General features: G+C 38.5%; 1 protein-coding gene across 1 annotated transcript in view; it reads right to left on the bottom strand.

Moving 5' to 3' along the window:
* The window catches only part of UBA6 (ubiquitin like modifier activating enzyme 6), a 2440735-nt gene that overhangs the window by 1196442 nt on the left and 1228851 nt on the right, over positions 1-15442 (bottom strand). Inside the window, exon 19 of the mRNA XM_044060993.1 lies at positions 1950-2055. Within this exon, the coding sequence (XP_043916928.1) occupies positions 1950-2055 (106 nt within the window). The remainder of the gene's footprint in view (positions 1-1949; positions 2056-15442) is intronic.

The raw sequence follows: 15442 nt of genomic DNA on the forward strand, positions 1-15442 counted from the left end.
ACAATGCATGCACAGGCCCCTGTCCATTACAGTTTATGGATGCTCCACACACACTACCACCTCTCAACTGACATCAGAACAAAGGATTCTGTAAATTACAGGACTGTGCTCCTAATAAACCACCTACATAAATTTAGGAAGATGGAGTGGAAAATACACTGTGGCACATTAGTTACAAACCACCTCTACGGGTATTAAAACTACAATGGAGCACTTTAAAACAGTACCCAAATATAAAGAGACAAATAAAAAAAAATATGTGAAACATTCATCAAAACATAGATTCTTCATAGCCAAGCTGAATGGGACACAGGGATGAAACCTTTAGTGTAATACATTTGACTGAAATTTGATTAGTGGACCCAGCACTGGAAGGGCAGGGGGAGAGAGAGACCGAGAGGAATGGAGGGGCAATGGAAGGGCAGGGGGAGAGAAAGACCGAGAGGAATGAAGGGGCATGATATGCTAGCCTCCGGGGGAGGGGGAGGAGTTTGTGGGAACTCAGAGGCACATTGGGGGGTGGTGTCTCCCTGGAGGAGACAAGAGAGGCCACTGCTTGTGCTCTGAGAGAAGGGGCAGGACCACCTGGATGAAACACTGCTTGCAGAAGTGAAGGGGATGCCCTCCACGGATGACTCACTGCATGCCTCTCAGTGACACCTAGCCAAGTGTGCATGGTTAGGGCCTGGGATAAAATTAAGAAAAATGTGAACCCACTGCTAATAGCTGTACAAGTTACAGCCCCTCCTGGCCAAACCTTGCTCTGCATTTGTAGGGATCGAAACTGGATATCAGTGCCTAACTGTACATAGGCCTTACCTCTCCTGACTCTACCCATGAGGGCTTGCTGCAAGCTAGTGCTTCCCACTGTGAAAAAAGTTGCAAAAATTTGCAGATTATTCATAAATTAAGCAATTACATTTCTGGGCTTCAAATAACTGTAAGCAAATTAAACATTTATTACTGGAACTGAATGTTATGATCTTGGGCATACTTTGTGCCTAGTTGATATTCAGATCACAAACCCATCTGCATATCAAACTTCAAAAAAATAGTCTGTTTTTTACCCCCCCCCCCCCAGACTGAGCCCACTTTCTCTACCTGTACCCAAATTTCCCCCTTCGCTCTGTGTGAGAGAGGGAAGTGCTATTCCTGGGTTAAGTGAGAAACGTAAGGCTCATTCATTCCTGCCAGGGAATCCCAATTACCACAATCACTTCATGGGAAGGGTCAGATAGTAGACAGCAGGCCAGCATGCTGGTCCTGCCAGGCAGCCTACTATTTTCCCCAGCATAGCACTGCACTCTGCAGCATCTCTTTCAATCTGTATTACATGCTGACCTTTGAGGGGAAGTGTACCTCCCAATCTGAATTCCCCTAAGTATGTCTTGCATACAGAAGTGCAGGCTCACTAGGTTCAAGCTCCATGAGGTGGGAACAACTAGTGCTCCCAATACGTGTCATCCATGTGGGAGCCAGAACACCCCCCCCCCCCCCCCCAAAGGATAGAAAGTCAGTAACAGCCACTCAATCCTATCCTCCCCTGCTAACTTATACTGTTGCTGCAGCAGCTACCTGAACTGTGGAAGCCTGTAACACAGTTAGGCATTTATCCCTCTACATCACTGGGCTGCTTAACATACAATCATTCTACCAAATGAATAAATAACATAATTAGGTGCATATACAATGCAGTCAGATGGCTGCATGCTCAGACTGCATAAATCGTATTATTACAAGACTTCCATTAACTCAGCACTGTCAACTGCCAAAATGTTAAGACACCTGAATTAGCAAGAACTGACACAGCCACAAGTAACCACTGAAGAATACCATCAATCTGCAATCTAATAAGCCCCAGCAACAGAATTACAATCGAAACACATTAGTCTTCAAACATCAACTGTTCTGTGGGGAAAAAACAAAGGTCAGGTATTACATTTACTTACATGGCTATTATATGATTCGGTCAGATGTGGTACAATGACTTCAGTGTGTCCTTTGGTACCCATAGTGCCAGAATCTAAGAGAGGACACTGGTTTGCTACACAGCGGCTTGGAAAAGAACAAAAAGGAAAGTTGAATTAAGCCAGGAAGTATCTAAAAAAAAATGACAAAACTTTCAAACATTATCTGCATGCATTTACGTTTGCTGTACACTGTAAAACAAATGCTGGTTAGCAAATATTGATTAAGCAGCATGAAATGACCAACAGACTTTTTAAAATACAACAAGCCCAATCCAAATGGAGAGACTAATTCTCTCATTCTTTTTTTACACAGCCAAGTATTATCTGCATTCAAAGAACTATACAAATTGGACTGGTCTTATAGGAACATGGCCACTTGGCACGTGTGATGGGAAACGTTTTCTAAGAAAATTAATAAAGTAATAATTATTCCCAAAAGGATATTTCTGAAAAACAACAGGTTAAAAAAAAAATAAAAAAAAAAAAAGAAAATCCTCCTTGGTGGAATAGAAATTTTGCAACAAATAAACTTACAGCATATTTATCAAAATATTCCAGAATCTGCAAATTTTAACAGATACTAAAAGCTTAATTCAATTCTAAGAGTAAACTAAGGAAAGTTACTGCATTTTATGTATTCCAACTACATCTTACTGTAACTGCAATAGTAAAATGTTCTACAAACATGCAAGAAGTAATTCATATGACAATGTTGAAACTACAGTCCTAAGGAACAGGGACAATTAGAACAGTGATAAAAACGCTGTCCAGCTTTTTTGACAAATGTGTTTTTTTCTTCTGGTGAGGCCAATAATAGGATCTGTCAGCAATCAGATATTTGTATGACTGCCTCATGATTTCCAAGGGCTGGGTTAAAGAATCACAGTTAGAAAATGAATTCATGCTCACATGCAGGAAATGACAATTAGAATAGATGCTTCCAAATGCCAGATAAGAGACTCAGTTACTGACTGTCTAACCCATTTGTTTAGCTGAACTTACTGAACATGTGCCTGAGTTATGTACAAAAGCTACAGTTATACCAGGCTACAACAATGATAATGTGACCAGTCCCGATAATTACTGACCATCAGGTCTCGTAAGTATCTAGGGGGAAGGGTCGAAAAGAATTCAACTGAGGCTATTTCCCTGTAAAAGACCAATTTTGTCATTCATCAGCATGGGTGCAGCTCATTTCTAAGTTGTGATTCTTTGGACAGTGATATGTTGGTTCATATAATATATTTAAATTAGGCAAAAACTTTCAACTCTTTTCCCCATAGGATAACAGTTGATATCCTGCTTATACAAAGCATTAATTCATATACAGCGTATTGGAGAAGTGAGTGGTTAAATGCAAGTATTCATGCATGAAAATTAAGAATTTTATCTCACAGGAAAAGTGATTGCTAAGGGAGCACACACGGGGTCTCTCCTGGGACTTTTTTCCAAGGTTTTGATGTCAAATGAGCCAACTGCTAAATAAGCTCAAACTAAAAGCATTCTGACAATACAAGTCTAGCTCCTTATGGTAACTGGCACTTCTGACTAAAATAACTTGTTAAAAAACACCATTTAATCTGTTTGCTTCCACAGAAAATACTGAAAAGTAATTAATCTACGATAATGCATTTGAGGACAAATAATAAAATATACCTTTACAAGCAATGGAGTTCAGGGACATAAAACAGTTTTTTTTTTTCATTTAAGCTAAATATCAGTAGAACAATGATGAAGTGTTTTTGTATACTGAAAAAAATCTTCCTTAATATCTCTTCAAGAATCCCAGAAAGTGCTGATCTCAGTCTTTAAAGCTGTAATAAGGCCAATAACTGGTACTGAGCTGCCTTTTATTGCTATTCCACTACTGACACTAAACAGAAAAACTTCAGTATTCTACTAAACAAATCCTCAACGTAATAGCACTAGCATACTGTGACAGGCTCACCAATCTAAAAATGCATTCTATTTATCACTGGTTATGCCAGGTACAAATTCTTGTACAGAAATGTTAAGTGAAGCTAATACTATATACTATTCACTCGTTGGAATCTGCCACCTATAATTTTATGACAAAGGATAAGAAGTTGAAAGATATAAATGTAGGGCTCTAGATTCATTAATGCTTACACTAGGTGTGCACCATTCTGAATGAATAGACAGCACAAGCATAACTCCCACCTTCTTCCTCCTAATTTTAGTTTTTCTACTGATTTTCTTGCAAGCTTGAATATTGAAAGGGATTCATAAATGTTAACACAAAGTGTAGTCTGTGTGTACACTTGGTATAACCTTTTTGAGTGAATTGACAACACAAAAAATATGGTAAGGATGCTCTTGAATACACATAGTGAACACTTAATTGTACACTTAGTGTAGGCGTTCAAGAATCCAGCCCATAATTTAAAGTAATCTTTCTTTCATTTTTCAGCTATAATAGCATGGAATAAAATACCACTGGCTCTAAAAACAATGTTTTAAGAGTCATTTGGATAATGTTGGGGGAATACAGTCTTAACATCTGATTTTCATGGTATCCAGTTACTCTACATTATGAATTGTACCATCAACTAACTAAACATTGTATACAGTTTCTATGCATCAGTTATCACTTCAGCCTGTGAAACATACTCTTATTTAACTCCAGAACACCTCTGTTACTATCTGGTATTCATATTTCAACAAAACTAACAGATACATTCTTACCACATCAGCCTATCTATGAGAGGCTTCCTCTGTGTATCAACAAATAGGTTTATCTGAGGGGGGCCTTCACTGTGAAAGTACTTCTGCGTTAATTCTACTTTCCACTCCAATTCAACATTTTGTCTTGAAAGTTCTCACACTCTACTCTGATATACACTATGACATCCCATGATGCACAAGGAGAATATATCTAGCTCTTGAGCCTGCTAGTTTGTTTCCGAACAGTAAGCAAGCACACTTGTTAAAAAAAATAAAAAAGAAATAAGGAAACTTACACTCTTACAAAGTTTTTAATAACTACATAAGTGCACTGCTACACTTAAAACAGTGACAACACACTCCACTATAAGAGCTATCCAAAGCACAGGCTGAAAGCTGAAGGTTATTTGAAACCCACCAACATGTGGCCTTCACAGATCAACTGATTAAGTGAAAATTAATCCAACATCAGGGACTCTCCTAAATATGTCTACAACTAGACTAAATCTCAATCAGTAAAATCCACCACAATGAAAGAATACAAAGGACAGTGAAAAGCATGAGTAACAGAAGGCTGTTCAGAAGTATCAAGCATCAAGGGCGGCTCAAATCCTGGAGTCACAGTACAGACAATAGCAGCACACAATGGTGTGAAATAGTAACCAGGTAGCTGCAGGAAAGACATTTGCCTACGGAGACATTTTTGTAGCAAGTAATGTAACTAGACATACCCTCTAACAGAGTGGCCTTTGAGTACAGAGTTTTCCAGCAGCTAGGTTGTCACCAGACCTCATACGATAATGCAGATAAGTAAACCACTTGTAAAGGGTTTGCTTGATGACTGTCAGCCCTTACAACTCCATAGCAAGAGAGATAAAAAATAAGAGGTAAATTGGTACTTTTCCATTATCGGGCAACACTTTCAATGCGATCGTTCAGCTGAAATCCAGTACCTTAATATGCCTGTTAACCAGACATATGTAAAAATTATTTGTCTTAATAATAATTTTTTTACAAAAAGAAGTTATTTTTAAATTTTACACACACCTGGTTAACAGGTGTGTTAAGGTACTGAATTTTCAGCTGAACGATCGCGTTCAAAGTGTTGCCCAGATAAGTAACAAAGAGAAATGAAAAAATAATAAATGCAGCACATCTGGATAACGTTTTTTTTTTGTTTTTTGTTTTTTTTAATAGCGTCATAATATCCTTATCTTTGCCCTACAAGAAATTATAAAAAAATTAACTATCTCCATGTAAAGTGTCTTACTGTAAATCTCCTGCATGCAGTCCACAACTAATGAGCTGATTGGCTACCACAGACAACACCTTCGTGCCACGCCTCTCACACTCCCTTCCCCATTCATCTCGCTGGCCTTTTGTTGTAAATAACAGTAAGAATCATTTAAAAAAATGAAGAAAAATAAAGGACATTTACAAAAAAATCTATACATATTATTAGTGTAAAGAAGATATAAATGCTATAATTATTCCGTACATTATAACTTTGCACTTGAACTTCCTAACAATGCTTAATTCCATTGTCAGGGAAAGCCTTTGAAAGCAGTAGCTGCTGCTGTTAAAAAAATATATAAATAAATAAATAAAAACACACACCGCTTAGCACAAATCAGGCTGTTTGTATCATTCTGATGGCATCTTCGCAAGTAAAAAGATGCCAAATAAATGTACTTACATAATTTTCTGGTTTTGGAACAATTCATAGGCTTACACTAGTACACATTATGAAGAAATCCATTTCTTGTCAGGTTTTCTGATATCAGAGCAACACTTTAGACGTGGTTGCTGAGCTCCGAATTCAGTGTATTTTCATGTCTTTAAGGAGTTACTGTAAACATGTGTAAAATGGATAATATTTAAAAACAGGAGATGTGACTTCTACATTTTATAGAAACATGTTAAGATTAACAAATAAAAGACATGAAAATAGAGTAAATTCAGAGCTCAGCAACCTTATTTAAAGTGTTTCGCAGATAACGGAAAAGTACTGGTAAATTTTTAATGCAACAACTGATTTAAGATGGCCTTCTTCGAAGGGTCCCAAGGTTAATTCATCATGTTTAGAATTAACATCTGGTATTGTTTCTCAACCTTCTCACACTTCCAGAAGGTGCCATGATGCAAGCTGTAAATTCATGGGGTGACTACTGCTCAGCATGCCTGCCAGTTTATTCCCTTACTTCCAGTAGGCACCTTTAAGCAAATAGAAAAAGGCTTTGCCACCCATGTTAAAAAGTAAAATACCACAATATACCTGTCCAATGTATATGGACTGGAATTAGCCAAGACCAGGTCGTAGAACTGCTCACCTGCAGGGAAATGGTGGGAGGGTATTCCTGCCTCATCATACAGTAAAAAGACATGGGTTATATCAAACTTTCAGGACTCTCTATGAGGGATCATAAGATTTGGTTGACTGCCAAGCAATAAAAGAAGGATATGCGCAACTACAGCATAATCGGCCAGAAGACTGAATGAAATACAACCAAAAATGGCATGTTTCCAAAATTCCAACAAGAAACTGTGCCTAGGAAGACAGTGTTGCAGACCCCAGAGCCACTGTGACCAGGCAAGCAAAGGGTAGCTCAAATGAGATGCATCTATTCATACAGCAGTAGACAGGTAGGTGTGTCAAGGATCAAGTGACAACAAGGGAAGAAACACTCACTTAAATGCAATCAAGCAGCTCCTAGCTCTTCAAGCCAGACTGTGTTGAGACTAAGAGTACAGAAGACCAGATCTCCAATCAAGAAATTAAGGGGGTGAAATCTAAACAAGAAGAGAAGAAACATCCCCGCTGCCAGAAACCTGAAATGGACCTCCCCCTTATACTGAAGGGAAGACAAATCTAAAAGACCCTGATGTGAATGATAGAGGGGTAAACGGGCAATTCTTCCAATTAGATACTACCTCTAAAAGGGGAGGAAGCAAGAGAACCTCAGAGAAAAGACCCATCACTGTGTTAATACAGCTCTACAACATATCTGACATCAAGGAGTACATGAGAGAATGGAAGGCAAGCCTCCTTTCTCTTACTCTTCTATCTCCCAGTAGGAAAGTCATGATGAAAGGCCCCTGGAGGAGTATCGCCCGATCATCATATCCCGGTATACAGAGCATGAAAAGTACAGCTGTGCAAGTCCTACTTACCCATAACAGTAGATGTTCGAATTTCACCTTGCCTCAGTGGCACACGGGTTCTGTGCATGCATAAACCCAAACTGACAGCTTTCCAGAGCTCAAAATTCCCTCCCCCAACTCCCTGTGACAGGGGATCAGTTAAGCCCCTCCCATCAGGGGAAGCCTAAGCCTTGTTACAGGAAGCCAATTGTTCAGGCTTTTAGTACAAAGTAGGAACAACTACGAAGGACCAGAAGCAAGAATTGCCTGAGATCAACCAATTCATACCCACAAATAACCAAATCTAAACAACAGCACAACAAGGTTCAAGACAATCGAACTATATATAAAATAAGGGGGATGCAGGGGAGGTGCTGCCACTGAGGCCATATGAAATTTTAACATCTACTGTTACAGGTAAGTAAGACATACGCAGTTGTATCATGCTCTTGATTCACACTGCCTTACTGGCATATGGGTAGATTCCCAATACTTACCCCCTACCTAGGAGGAGGAAGGATAAGGATCCAGGAGCACCTGGAGAATGGTCGTAGCAAAGTCTGATCTAGAACTTGAGAAAGATTCCAGTTTGTAGTGCTCTGTGAAGGTATGAACAGACAACCTGCTTCTAGAATGCTTCTGGAGTCCACTCTTTTCCAATATGTCACCAAAGAGGAAGACATTTGGCTGAATGTGACTTAACCTTGCCTGGAATAGACATAACATGGTGGGAGTAACAAAAACAATAACAGAGGGTAACCAACGAGCAATTATTTGCTTAGAGACAAATCAACCTTTCTTAGCCCCAGAACAGGAAATAAGCAGCTGCTCGCCTTTTCTGAAGGGTTTAGTTCTCTCAAGGTAGTACCCAACCTGCCTGTGCACATCCAAGGTATGCAGAATTTTCTCTCCCTTGTTTTAAGGTTTGGGAAAGAAAGGGGGGATTAATGGTTTGATTCTGGGTAAATTTTGAAACAACATTTGGCAAGAAAGACAGAATAGTGCATAAAATATGCCCTCGTCCTTGTGGAAAATCAGATAAGGTTGGCCTATCATGAAAGCCTGTAGCTCTGAGACTTATCTTGCAGATGTCACAGCAATAAGCAAAGCAGTTTTCCAAGTGGTAAACTTTAATCAGCCCAAAATGCTGGTTCAAAAGGAAATTATGTCAATTTTTCAAGAACAAAGTTGAGATCCTAAGGAGGAGGAATTTGCTATTGAGAGGGATTCAAGTGCAACACTGCTTTCTTAAACTGTTTGGCCACAAAACATAATGAAAAAGGGGGATCCATGGGCAGACTAGCTGAGATGGATGCAAAATGCACCTAGATAATGCACAAGACAAGCCATCATTGAACAGCTCAGACAAATATCTTAAAACAGAGGGGTAGAAACCAAACAGTGTCCATTGTTAGCATTTAGGCACCACTGAGAAGACTTCTTCCACTTGTAAACATAAGTTTTCTAGTTGCAGGTTTCCTTCCCTCCATCAATACCTGCTGCACATTCTCATGGAATAAGTGCCAAAGAGGTATCAAGACAGAATCATCCAGGGTGTCAGTTGCAGTTGCTCTAAGTTCTGATGAAACATTCATCCCTGACACTGTGTGACCAGACCTAGAGTGTGAGGAATCTTCTGGTAATTGCCCTTAGCCAATTCCATTAAAGGGATGAAAAACTGCCTGTGCCAAAAGGGGGTCACCACAATGATCTTTGGTAACTCTTTCTAAATCTTCAGAACACTGGATATCAGTGGAAAGCATGAAAATGCATAAAGGATCATTCCTGCCCAAAGGAAGAAAAAGAATGCTTTTGTCCTTAAAGCATGGTTGCAAAAATATCTCTAACAGAATTTTTTTCCAACAGTTTTGAAATAAGGCAACCAGATCTATTTTAAGTGTTCCCCACATCTGGGCGATATTCTGGATGAACACTAACCTGAGTTTCCACTCGTCAGGGTCTGTCCAGGATCTGCTTAGTCTGTCTACCACTATGTTTTGCTCTGATGTGATGTATGAGGCCAGAAACATCAGAGAATGCTGTACAGCTAGCTCACAGGCCATCAATGCCAAATGGCAAAGAGAGTATTGTTAGAGTGTGTTGAACAATGAATAAAAATTAATTCTGCTGTAAATACGCTGAAAAACAAACCATAAAATAAAAAGTTTGTTTAAATGTAGGCATAGAGGTTTGCAATATAAAATGGCATCCATACTATGTGATGTAACCCCAACTAAAATAAGTGGTGCTTAGAAAAATAAGGAACATCTGTTAATGGACATGCTTACTCACAGAATCAGCAGAATGTAATGCTTTTTCACAATATCAGCAAGACGTGCTTCCTTACATGCTTTCTCAGAAAAACAGAAAAGTCTAAAACAGACATTATAGAATCAGCAGAAACTCTGAAAAATAAAGCAAATATTGAATGCCTTCTCACAATATCAGCAAGAAAGTCTGATGTGCTTTCTCACAGATGACTCCTTAGAATCATATATTGGATGCCGTCTCAGAAAAAAGCAACAGGAAAGTCTAAAAACAGACATTGCACTCTTCCTCAAAAAATCAGAAAAACAGGATCTAAAGTATGTGACACGGACATTATATAAGAACTGTAAGAAGGAAGCTGTTAGGATATGTAGAAACTCAGGTTCCAAGGTAAATAGAGAATAAAAGGTTATCATTCATATTCATACTCAGAAGTAAACCTTGTACATTAAAGCTGTAGCTGTAACAGTACAGTACGTGTTGTCTGTTATAGAATTAAGTTGTTTATTAGAAACTGCTCTTAAGTTAATATAGTACTGTGCTGCAAAGTATATTTTCTTATCAACGTGCAGACTGCAAGAATCTGTGTCTTAACCAGACTTTGATTTCAGCAGCAAATGGCCAACAAAACTTTGTTTCAATCAAACTTTTGCTACAGCAGCAGCAGCATCATAATTTTTCAGTGGAGTGCCTAGCCTGTATTCAAACACAGGAGGAGTGATGCCTGCATAGGGTCACTCCAGTATAGCTGCAGTAACTAAAATTTGTGCATATGAGAGAGCCCTAAATAGGAGCAGTCCAGCTTTATACAGCTTGCAGCAGTACAGTTTTCAGACGTTTGAATCCGGAGTGAAACTGCTGTGCAGAAAGGTTGCAGTGCCATAAATTTTCCATGTCAGTGAAGTCCAGGGTTTCAACTCTGCAACTGCCAGTTTCGTTTCACCAGCTTTTCAAGTAACTACAGGGGAATTTCCAGCCATCTGCAACAACAGACGGATCACCTGTTCACTTGCTAAGTGGTAAGACTTTTTTCCTGTGTTACATACATGTATGTATGCCACTGGGGACTGTAGCTTTACTCTTACTGTATCAGAACAACCTGACAAAATATGGGACAAAATGCAATGTTTGATGTACAACAGCACATTAGTAAATGTAAAACCTTACTAGGGCAAGTTGATATTCAGGCATTGTGCAAGTTGGTTATAATATTTGATTGGTATCAAACAAAAAAAATGTGGCATGGAATAGTAAATGTTTGTGTGAATCATCTGAAACTGCTTACGATAAATTGACATAAAACTTTAATAAATTCTTAAAAGACAAACCAGGAGAGTTCAAAAATCTCAGAAATGATGTACAAAAACTCTGTCTGAAGTGTACAGCAGCTCTGCCGTCAAAAGACGATTATAATAAAACGTATCCAAAAACCTGTAAAGAATTATAAAAAAAGTTACAGATCTTAAAAGGTGTTTACAGGATAAGGAGGATGAATTAACAGAGTTAACAGAGACTAATCTACAGAACACTATTTTTATAGCCAAACTTAAGGAAGAATTGCAAAACACAAAACCAGTACAAGTTATAAAACAGGGAACCATTGCAGATCTATATATACAATCCAGATTATTACAAAGTTTACCAAAGCGGAATGATAAGAAAGGCATATTTTATAACATGCTTGCATTTGAAGAATGGGTAACATATACAGCAGGATCTGTCGTATGGACACATGCCTTACTTAGATGTTTTTGGATTTTTATTCCCAAATGTTTTAAAACTTTCATCCAGTTAAATCAAAAGGACTATAATTAGATGATAAAGTAGGGCGTATGACCGCTGTTCTCATGGAATACACACAAGGGCAGCCTCTCACAGCTAAGCTTTTAGATAATTTCAAAATCACAATCCTAAACAAATAAATGGAGCAAGCTAAACATTTTAAACTAGCATTTCAAATCCTCTACCATAGATCAGAAGAGGACATGCAACAAAAAGAAATACAGAAACAGTTAATACATTGCTTTCTACAGCAAGTAAAAGGGGTTCCAGGGGATATTAAGTGCATTTATGAAAAAAATTCAAATACCCTCACTGATTTAGTACAAAAACTAATGAGGGGATGGACTATGGCCGATGATGGGACATTATACTCGCATCATATCTTTGCATTAGGACAGGGTCGTGAACCATTTGAGGTAATTGGTCTGGTTAAAAAGCTGGGGAAGGTAACGGTGGTGTGACTAACCACCAGCAGAAAGAGCTGCGTCTGCACCACCGGCTCCTGTTTCTGTGTCTGTACCACCAGGATCAGACACTGGTAATGAACAAAAGGCACCAACATGTTTTTTTTTTCTGTAACAAAATAGGGCATGTTAAGCAAAATTGTGATCATTACAAAGTTTTCCGTAAAAGGAAGGAAGAACAGGGTGTGTTTCCAAAAACAGAGCCAAAAGATTCGCAAGGAAAGTCAGAAAAACAGGTCTATGGACAGACACCTTACAATATTGGTAAAGACAGCTATAAGGGCCATCAATACATAGGAAAAGGGTTGTATATATCCAGTACACTTTCAAGGAGCGTCACTTGTAAATCCAAAACATTTGGTAGAGCAGGCAGAAGGAATAGCTAGGCAACAATTATGAAAGGAGATTGAAAAACCTAAATATGTAGTTCACTCAGACACACAGAAAGATGACAAGCAAGGACATGTGGAGTGTCATATTGCATTTGACAATAAAGGTAAGGATGAGTGGATCTCCTTACAATAGGGGTGTGCCCCCCCTACTCTGGTATCATTCCTGACTACTTTTAAAAAGGGTTGAGACAGACAACCACTGATTGATATCTGGGTAGTGGGGTCACTATGGAAAACTGTCTTACCAGACACAGGAGCAGCAGTATCCATCACAAATAGACAGTTACCTGTAAATCCTATAAAAAGGGTTGCATTTCAGCATTTAATGGCACAGGATGCTATGCAGTGAGTAGTCAAGATGTAGACAAAGTTTCACCAAGGACAGACATGGAAGGGTCCATTTTTAATACATCCATCCTGCTCAACTACAATTACTGGTATGGACATTTTAGGACCTTTGGGCATAGTAATTGACTTGCCTAACAGTACTTTCTGGATATGAGACAGGAAAAAGGGAGAACAAAATACAGATGGCTGTGCAATCTCTCTACCTGAAAAACCTGACAAGCCAACAGGACATGTAAATACATACACTGAGGATGTGTGTCAGCATTTATAACAGCAATTCCCAAACCTGCGTTCCAAGGGTCCCAGTGACTGTGGAAAACTAGAAATGCCTGTAGGGGTGGGTAGTGATCAGGATTATATACCACCATTTCAAGAACAGTATCCCATTCCCAAGGAGGCAGAAGAACATATGAAAAATGTATTGCAAAATGGGAAAAGAAAGGATTCATACAAAAGACAACAGTCCCACAAATTCACCAATCTAGCCAGTCAAGAAAAAAGATGGTAGTTATCTTCATCAATACACAATTCCTAGAGCACATTTGATTCCAGGAGTTCCAGAGCTGCCTACACATATTAAGCCACAAAGTAAGTGGTTTACAGTAATAGATTTAGCAAATGGCTTTTTTGCTATACAACTCAGGAAAAAAGACTGGCCATGATTTGCCGTTACATTTAAAAAAAAGCAATATGTCATGACGAGGTTACCTCAGGGATTTCAAAACAGTCCAATTATTTTTCACCAGACAGTAGAATCCATTATGCAACATTTGGAAAAAGATGATTCAGTGTTACATTACTTTGATGATATATTGATTCAGTCTGAAACAGTATAAGAGCATGTACAACTTCTTAAAAAAGTTTTCCTTACTCTGCAGCAAGCAAAGTTTAAGGTTAAAAGTGAAAAAATTCAGTTTATGTTACAAGAAACTAAGTTTCTAGGTACTATTATAAAACCATCAGGAAGGTCTCCTTGCCCTATGCGTGCACAAGGCATTTTACAAATGAAAAAGCCACTGACTACAGTAGCTCTACATACATTCATGGGAATCATGAATTACAATAGGAAATTTATAGAGGATTATGCAGCTGTAGCTGCTCGTCTATACAAAATGTTACATGAACAAAATAACTCCACCGTTTTAGAGTGGGAACCTCATGAGGACGAAGCATTTTCACAAATAAAAGTAAAGTTAGCACAAGCTACAGAATTAATAGCATCCACACTAAAGTTGCCATTTGTGTTACAAGCAGCAGCTGGAAAGAAAACATTATCTGTGGTACTATTACAGGAATGGCCACATGGTGGCGACAACAGAATGGAAAAGACATTACGTCCAGTCACTTTCTGTAGTTGAAAGATTACTCCAGTGGAATTAGGCTATCACTCTTGCATACAGCAGTTATTAGCCATTTACTGGGGTATTAAGCAAACTGAGTATCTGACTGTATTTTCCAGCATTATAGTACAAACACCACACCAAGCAGTAACAGCTCTGTTAGATAATTTTGAAATAAATAAAATCACAAATGGTATTAGGCTGTTTTTGCAAAGTGGATGACACTTTTCTGAATGAGAACTGTCACAATACAAAAGGGGTACAAATAATTCTCAAACCACATAGAATAAGAAGGAAAACAGTACATCTGCTTAGAGAAAAATAGTGTCACTTGACGTACAATTTCTGGCATCTGATTTTGATCACTTCAAGCCATCTCTCTTTATGGATGCAGCACGGTTTTCGGACCAGGAAATCCAAAGCTGGGTTCTCCTGAACTAATCAATTTACCAGGGGATAGGTCAGCTCAGAGAGCTGAACTTGAGGCAGTACTATATGTGCTGAAGTATTACAACCCTGTTAACATATTCTCAAACAGTGCTTAGGTAGTAAATTTTTAAGAGTGCATATGGACACTTGGGTAAGGCGAGGATTCGTGGACAGTGCAGTCGAACCAATATGGCATGCTGAAGTACTAAAAGGTATACATAAAGTTATAACAATGTCTAATCAACAGGTGCAATACAGCATTTTAAAAGTAAAAGCACATCAGAAACCAAGAAGTGAAACTTTCAGGTTAAATGTAGTAGATGATACATTAGCAAGACAAGCAGAGCAGAGTGGAAAGGAACTTTCATAGGTTGGTACTAGCCTATCAGCCCTTGAGCCTATACAAGCCTAGCTATAACAATTCCCTAGTTATTTCTTCCCACAATATTCAGTATTTCAGAATATGTGTATACTGGTACAGAAGTTAGTGCCTTAAAAGCAGAAGTTAATGTATTTAGAAGTTATTGCACAAGTGTCACAACATAGTAAAAATTGGAATGATGACTGGAGCGAGTAGTTTAGTAGTTTGTTCACAGGGTGGAGAGGAGAAATTACCTTTGTAA

Source organism: Protopterus annectens, chromosome 2.part0 (genome assembly GCF_019279795.1).
Source record: "Protopterus annectens isolate FY-2018-M chromosome 2.part0, PAN1.0, whole genome shotgun sequence".
Classification (NCBI taxonomy): Eukaryota; Metazoa; Chordata; order Ceratodontiformes; family Protopteridae; genus Protopterus; species Protopterus annectens.